Source organism: Rhagoletis zephyria, unplaced genomic scaffold (assembly GCF_001687245.7).
Source record: "Rhagoletis zephyria isolate East Lansing unplaced genomic scaffold, Rhagoletis_zephyria_1.1 Rzeph_scaffold_00915, whole genome shotgun sequence".
NCBI classification, from domain to species: domain Eukaryota; kingdom Metazoa; phylum Arthropoda; class Insecta; order Diptera; family Tephritidae; genus Rhagoletis; species Rhagoletis zephyria.
In genome coordinates, this window is record NW_016157999.1 from 153,349 (window position 1) to 161,161 (window position 7,813).

A 7,813-nucleotide genomic window follows, 5' to 3' on the forward strand; every position below is an offset into this window, starting at 1 on the left:
CAAGGACTGTCACTCCAGCTACACTCCCCGAAAACTCTTTGGGGAATTTGTATGCTGTTACAACAACAACAACAGTTTTTGATTGCTAATCCTACTGCTATTTTTTAATCGTTGGGAGTACCAAAGCCGAATTTAATTTAAGAAAGTGATAACAAAATGGAAATTACATTGAAAGTGCTAAACATTTTTATATTCGGCCTTATGCTAGATATCGTCATCGTCAGTAAAACCAACGATACGGTAACCTTGGTATTCCGTTCATCTTCTTTGGCAGCACTGTCGTCAAATGGCGTTACTGTGGTATGCTCGTCACCGTTATTGCCATCGTTTTGTGTCGCTTTCGTTCGATTTGCATCGTCAACCATTTTACTGACGATGCTTCAAAAGTAAAGACCTCAGTATATCCAGTAAACAAACAGCTGTTTTTTCGCCAAATTTGGCCCCCATAAAGGACTTAGGGTTGCAGACAAAGCTTTTTCGGCAATTAGGGTGTTGTACAGAAATTCAATGTAGTGAAAAATTTTAGCACCGCATGTATGATATATTTAAGATTCGCTTCACTATATTAATAAAACTTATGGGTCGATTACGGATGGCAACACAACCACGCTTCGGTTGTCAGCTGGCAATGCAACTGGAAAGAAAATTTGTATTACGAATGGCAACTATCGTCAGTTGCTGTAGAGTTATCGATAATCAAAATTTGACAGTTCCAACAACCAGCAAGCAGCTGCAAACAAGCTGTGCGAGTAAAATTAAATTATTAAAATAAAGAGTTTTAAATAAAAGAGAAATAAAGCTAAATTTATCACAATTATTTGTTTAGGAGGAAGAGAAATGCATGAACGCGTCCTCAATCAGGCGACACTTAAAGGATAATTCCAATCCTCTAGAGCTACCGCGTGTACTGTAAGCAAAAGTTAATGGTTTCTTTTGTTATCGTTTTGTGTTCATTTTCAAAGCATATTGAGGACTTCCAAAAGAAGCTGTAGTATAATTGGTTAATAAACAGATGAACCACTTCGTTCAACTTCAATACCTCCGCTCATAAAAGCTTGCGCACATCTTCGATTTTTCGCAGAAAGAAGTGCCACAGCAATGACTTTAATTTGGAAAACTGGGTGTGTCGGTAGTTTTAAAAGAGGTGCTTCAATTGATAAAGGAAAAAATTGCAATCAGTGTTCGCTTTTGTTTCGCCAAAAGGGTGTTGTCCACGGGAACTAAAATTGCAAGATATTGGTTTGTTATTTTCACCATATTCTGTAAAAGCAAACTGCATTGCAAAATGTTAATATCGTTCAAATTATTATATATATGACACACTTTTCAATTTTCGCTCCTAAATACGCTCCAAAAACATTCCCAGCCACTAAAATGTAGTCGCCTGTATACACATTATGTAGCAACAGCAGTTGTCAGTTGAAAGTTGCCAGTTGCCATCTGTAATATCGTTTTGGCAACTAGCAACGCAACTGAAGTTCGATTGCCATCGATAATCTACCCATTAACGTGTTATTGGCCCCTATTGCGAGTGTCGACTGGCAGTAGAATAGAAATTTGTCGATCGAGTCGATCATCTTTAATTTTGCTATTGTGTAACTTGATCGATAAAAATTTGTACTATTGTGAATGGTTGACAGAATTGTAAACAGCTGTTTGTTTGTTTACATTTGTTTCTTGAGTGTTTTATTTACATCATTTTTAAAATAATTGCTTTTATTATAAAATTAAAAAAATGGACACAGTTGAAATATGGTTTAGTGATGAGGAAGATGATGCGGAAGCTAATAGATTAGTAGAGTTAGCTAAAGCAAGGAGGGAATTGCGAGATTCGTCGGATCCCTTGGACTTGGAAGGTGTATGTACATGTGTGAGTTTTATGAATAGAAGTTGCGTTCCCGATGCTTCACAGTTTTTAGGCTTTACATGATTTGCAGGAAAAGCTGTTTTCCTCATTAATAAACTTTATGGAAGTTTAAGAAATACGGTACGGTTAAGTTTTTTGTACAATGATGTTGGGTTTTTGTGTCCAAACGCGTGACCCGAGTTTAAAAACTTTAACATAACAACATAACAAGTGTATTGAAAGAATTCAACTTTAATTTAAAATAAAGATTTCAAATTTCCGAGCACTAGTCAATTAATAAATTATGCAGTTTTTTTGTATAAACTTTTGATGTTGGTTCTGCGCAAAAACACTGTGGATGGCGTAGCCGGAGTTATATGCACAAGAAATATTGTATATGTATCTTTTCCAATAGAAGCGGAGCTTCCTACCCTACTCTTTCCGGAAATTCCTTTGCCTATGTCTTCACTCTCCTGCATCAGTACGACCAACCGCGCAAGTTGCCTTTTGTTGCTTATAATTTTTGATCTGTAATTCAGACACATACATGCATATGTATATTTCACAATTTTTTACAACTTCCAGTTCAATTGACTTACTTTTTATCCATTATAGTACCACTTTCTTATGTAAATTTTATAAACGCAAACTCCAACGACTAAAAAACAGCAATAGAAGGATGAGCGATTAAAAAGTATTCACAGTCGCTAATTGAGCGACTAAGCGACACTCGCAATAGCATCGATAATAGATAATCGCTTAATAGTCGTTTATCTACTGCCAGTCGACATTCGCAATAGGGGTGATTGTCTACAAGTCGAAGTGATCTAAAGAATATGTGTAATGAAATAAATTAGTTAAATGTAAAACACATTAAACGTAAAAACACATATTTAGATTTATTAATTTAAATGGTGAAACATGTTTTAAAAATGTGAAAAATAAAGTAGCCTTATAAAAGGTTTATAAATTGAAAACTCTATGAAAACGTCAATTTATAAAGCTCTTTAAACCTACTTTATTTTTTATGAATAAGGCCAATATACAATAATATATGTACATATATGATGTATACATATTCCCATACAATTTTGTAATGAGTTACCTAAATCAAGACACGACCTATAATTGGAGAAGATTGGCCAAACACTTAGCTAAAAGTACAAGTTGTAGGCAGTCGAGTACTCATCATTTGATTACGACAGAATATTCGTGATAGGAATAAATAAATATTTATTTTCTTCATTTCATACATGATTCTATTTTGTTATTCTGGAATTGAACAATTTTTTTTTTTTAATTTAACAAGAGCAGTAAGCAGGTATTTCACTTTAAGTTGCTCGGAGCTGATTTTGGAGAACATCATCCAAGATTATCGTAAATAGAAAATGCATCACTGAGGGCATTATTATTGAGCTAGAAACCCAAAACAAAAGCGTGAATTTGTATACGTTTTGAATAGAATTGAATTATTTTATAATTTAAGTATACTTTTTCCCTCATTCGGCGTGATATACACATTTATGCAGTGATATATGTGATATATTTTGTAATGCAAGCAAAATGCTAATCAAGGACGCAGTACAAATATGAAGCTCTTGAATTCCATAAATGAATCCCTAATGTCGAGTGCTCAAATTTTCATGAAACTTTCACCTTGCTATGTACCTAAAATAAATATATTTACATCAAACAAATTATAAATTTGGGAAATAAATTATTTTTCCTTTGCTTGTTACGATGCTATACAGCAACAACAAGGGCCAGGGCTGTTTTCGTACGAAAACCAACTTTTGAGCGGCAGCGCTTAGAGTGTTCCAATAAGCAATGTTATTTTGTAACAAATTTATCATAAAACGGGGGCTTTACAATTTCTTTCATATTTATATATTAAAGTAAATCCGTATATTTGTGTTTATCCGTAAAATTGATGCACTAAACGAAACTTTATTTTAATAAATTCTAAAGTTTATGTCATTAGTGATGAAAAGCAACCGTGCGTGTAAGAAATTTTGTGCTACAAAAAATTTCACCTCTGGAAACTGTATTCCCATAAAGGACTTCACCACAGTTTTTTTTACTGGATATACTCAGGTAAAGACGATGCAAAGAACTAAGCTTTTAGCAACTAGTGTGCAGTTTGAAATTCCGGTTGCAGAATTAGAACAAAACCATATTTAGCAAAAAGGGGTTATTCACAACACATCCAAAGAAGATTGGGAGCTCGCAACGAAAATTAATGCAGTTGGACCACCAGTGCGAGATGGCAATGGCTGGTACAAGGTAAATTCAAAATATTTAAAAAATTTTAATCTTCTATTGTTTTAAATTGAATATTATAGCCTATAACTTTTTATTATTTATAGGTATGGAAAGATCTGAAATTAAAAGTTAAAAAGAAAATGATCCATAACAAAAAAGAGGCAAGATCAACCGGCGGAGGAATTTTTAATCAAATGGCATTGGCTCCACTTGAAGAAACCGTGGCAAATTTAATGGGATTTGAAGAATTGCTAAATCCAGCTGGTTACGTGTATGGTGTTGCGAACGAACCAACAAGTCCCCGCTCTGCGGCTACTACCGCCACAGATTGCGATGAGCCCATTCTCGCATATTCACGTGCAACCAACTTAGCAGCAGCCGCTACAAATGATGATGAGGCGATTGCCGGACCTTCGCGTATTACAAACGCCGCACAGCCACCTCGTAGGAAAGCGAACCCCAAAGAGGATAAAATGAAACTAGTGGATGTACAAACAACAGCACTGAAACAAATTAAAAAAATTCCGGAAAAAAGTGCTCGGTACCAGCGTAGACAATACCGCCTGGCGGAGGAACAACGGAAGCTGTTAAAAGAACGAGAAGAGGAGACTTTCAAGATAGATATACAAAAAAAAAAAAAATAGAAATACTGCAAAATCAATTAGATAATTAAATTTAAAAGTAGCTAGTAAGTTACGCACTGAAGTATATTTTTTTAATTAAATGAAACCATTTTACACATATATAGCCACAAAAACATCAAATTAAAGCGTTTTTTATTGAATTTCGAATTTGAGTAACTTCAACTGAATCTTCATCTGCTAACTCCTCATGAGCATTTTGTACCCGCTCTTGCTGTATAATGTCCTCGTAGTCGGTTTCCATGTCAATGCCATAATGAACACAAATATTGTGGAGAGCAGCGTTTATTTTGAAAATGGCATACGTCACTGTGTACCTCTTATGCTTAAATGACCGGCTACTTGTAACCGAATGCATCTGTAAATCGCCCTATGATCATTAACGACAATTCCTTCTACCTTTAGTTGATAAAGTTCAACGCATAACAGACGCGTTCATTTAAAAGTAACCGGTAATTTAAGCACACGAGGTGTGTATACAAATCTTTAGCACTTTCTATGAAAACAACTTACTTTATTTTCCTTTTTGTTATCACTTTTTTAAATTACATTCGGCTTTGGCCTCCCATTTGTAAGTTATAAACAGCAACTTGGGCGGTTGGTCCAGCTGATGCAGGAGCATCAGGATTTGGGGAAAGGGGTTTGTGGAAGGAGTCGAGCAAAACGTAGATGGGAAGCTATAGCAGTGGAGCAAACTTTCGTGCAGCTTTCGGCAAACGATAGTTTTTCACAAACGTGTAAAATTGGTAGTTTAGGAATTTTCTTAAACTATTCATAAAATTCACTGGAACTGTTTAGATACTTGTACAATGATTTTGTGTGTTGGAGAGGAGAGGGAGGTTGGGTTGGGACCTAAAATAAAACTCCACCCGTTAGAAAGAGCACAGTCCAAAATTTAAGAAAAGTCATCCGTTTAGAAAAAATAACCCTCATCAGTCCAACTCCGGCTACGCTGACCACAGTATTTTTGGGCTTCTTTCTTAGGTTGGTTCTTTTATCAGTTGGTGAATACTTCCAGTGGTCGCCTTTCGCACTCACCTCTTCACGCACTTGGTTCCCGCTCACAGCAAAGACTTAGCTTCAGTTTTAAATGTACGAATCTTCTTTGATCACGACGAGGTCGCCTCGCTGAGGATCGCGTTATAGGGTTTTCCACTTGTACCTCTTTTGAAGATCCTTCAGGTAGTCTTCTTTCCAGCGACGACTAAATTGGTGGTGAAGTGCTTTGGCCTTCTCCCACCGGTTTAGAAGGGGGAGGCCTTCCGCATTAGGTTCGGGAATGGCCAATAGCGGTGCACCTCGAATTAAGTGACCCGGAGTAAGTGCTGTCATATCAGCTGGGTCTTGGGAAAGTGCGGATGGATGCCTCGAGTTGAGGACTGCTTCAGTTCGTACCAAAAGCGTCTTGTAAATTCTTCGAAAGTAAACTTGTGGGTTGCAGCGGTTTTCTTAAGATGGATTTTGAAGCTTTTCACTGCAGATTCCAACAAACCGCCCATATTGCCAATTGATGCCTTCAGGGGCATATTTTTTGATAATGTCCGCAGAACATTCGTTAAGGAATTTAACGAAGTCGCGTTCTGTTGCGCGCTGGGCGCCAATGAACGTTTTTGCATTGTCGCTCATCAATTTTCAGGGGAATCCTCGTCTGCCAACGAAGCGGGCAATTGCTGCAAAATCTACTTCAGTTGTAGAAAAGGGGAGTGAGAAACTGCAGCGTTCAGTGGGTACAGCGGCCATTATTTGGGTGCGTGTTTGTTGCTTGTAAAACGTGCACACTTTGCATAGAAACTGCATTTTTTAATTAGAGGTTTTAGCTTTGAAACGTAGTACTCTTGCCTTACCATTTGGATCATTAATCGGATTTCTACGTGAAGAACCAGTGAGTGTAAAAACTTCAAATACAGCTGGCAGAACCTCCAAGGTGGAAACGGCCATTAACCCGTAGAAGACCGTCTTTGTCCAAGGAAGATCCTTTTTTGTTAATGGGAAGAGTACTTTTTTTGTTAATGGGCTTTTTATCTTGCAAAACTATTTTTCCCCACGGAAAATGGCGTGGTTGTGCTGCATTGATAAGACGCCTTTTTGCATATTGGAGTTCGTCATGTGTAAGATGTGAATAAATGATTATTGCTAACCTCTTTCATTTGTTGCGGGCATTGCTCACGAAGCGGAACATGTACGCAGTCACGTGGAGTGAAAGAAGAAAAGCGGTCAAGAAAATCAACCTCTTCTTCGAGCGCGTGATATATCTCCACCTTCTCGTGGAGATGCACTGCATGCTGTACCGTCGTACATACAAACCGAAATGAGTACCCGTTTAGGTTTTAAGTATTCGATCCGAGCTTATGTCTGTCGTTACATCGCCATCTAGTTGTCGTTATTGCAAACGGGGTTTATAGGGAATGTCCTAAAAGGCGCTGAGAGGCTTGTGACTTTGACAACTCGCGAGGAAAGAAGAACTGGAAAAAATGGGGGACGTGCTTGACTTCCGGAAATAAATGGCCTCTTTTGCTAACCAGACATCGTGGAGAGAAGTTCTGACCAGTAGTAAAATTTTCCCCCAAGTAAAATTTTCCAATGAGAATGGCTAATAGCCCATCATAAATCAGTAAAAGTTAAAAGTTGTTTTAAACGAGAATTTAACGCAAAGAATTTATGAATCTGGTGGATGGGAATTTCTGGTGACTTGTACTAAGGGAGAGGCTGGCAGAACCGCATTGCTCCGGTTATATCATACTGTCGCAGGCTCCCGTGAGGCAGATAAATTATATTAGACTTGCTGATATAAACACGTACGGGAAGTGCAAGCAGCAATCATTTAGAGTCCATGGAAAAAAAAAAAATAAAAAAATTCATAATAATCCTAATTCTGGATGCTGCCGAGAAATTTTGAATTGGATTCCAGTTTAATCTTACCTAAATTTGTTTAATTTTGCTAATTGGTAACGCATTCATATTATGAGAAACCAAATGGTTCATGAATCCTAAGTTAGAGAAAAAAAGAAAAACTATCCATGAAGCGTACCATATAAATATTCTCTTGAATTTGTTAGTGTAAGTC

At 37.1% G+C, this 7,813-nt stretch overlaps 1 protein-coding gene across 1 annotated transcript; it reads left to right on the forward strand.

Moving 5' to 3' along the window:
- Window positions 1-156: 156 nt before the first annotated feature.
- On the forward strand, window positions 157-4,780 carry LOC108362048 (uncharacterized). Its single transcript, XM_017614879.1, has 3 exons — window positions 157-300; window positions 4,028-4,129; window positions 4,213-4,780. The coding sequence occupies exons 1-3, from the start codon at window positions 157-159 to the stop codon at window positions 4,750-4,752; spliced, it is 786 nt and encodes a 261-aa protein (XP_017470368.1). The 3' UTR covers window positions 4,753-4,780.
- The last annotated feature ends 3,033 nt before the right edge of the window (window positions 4,781-7,813 follow it).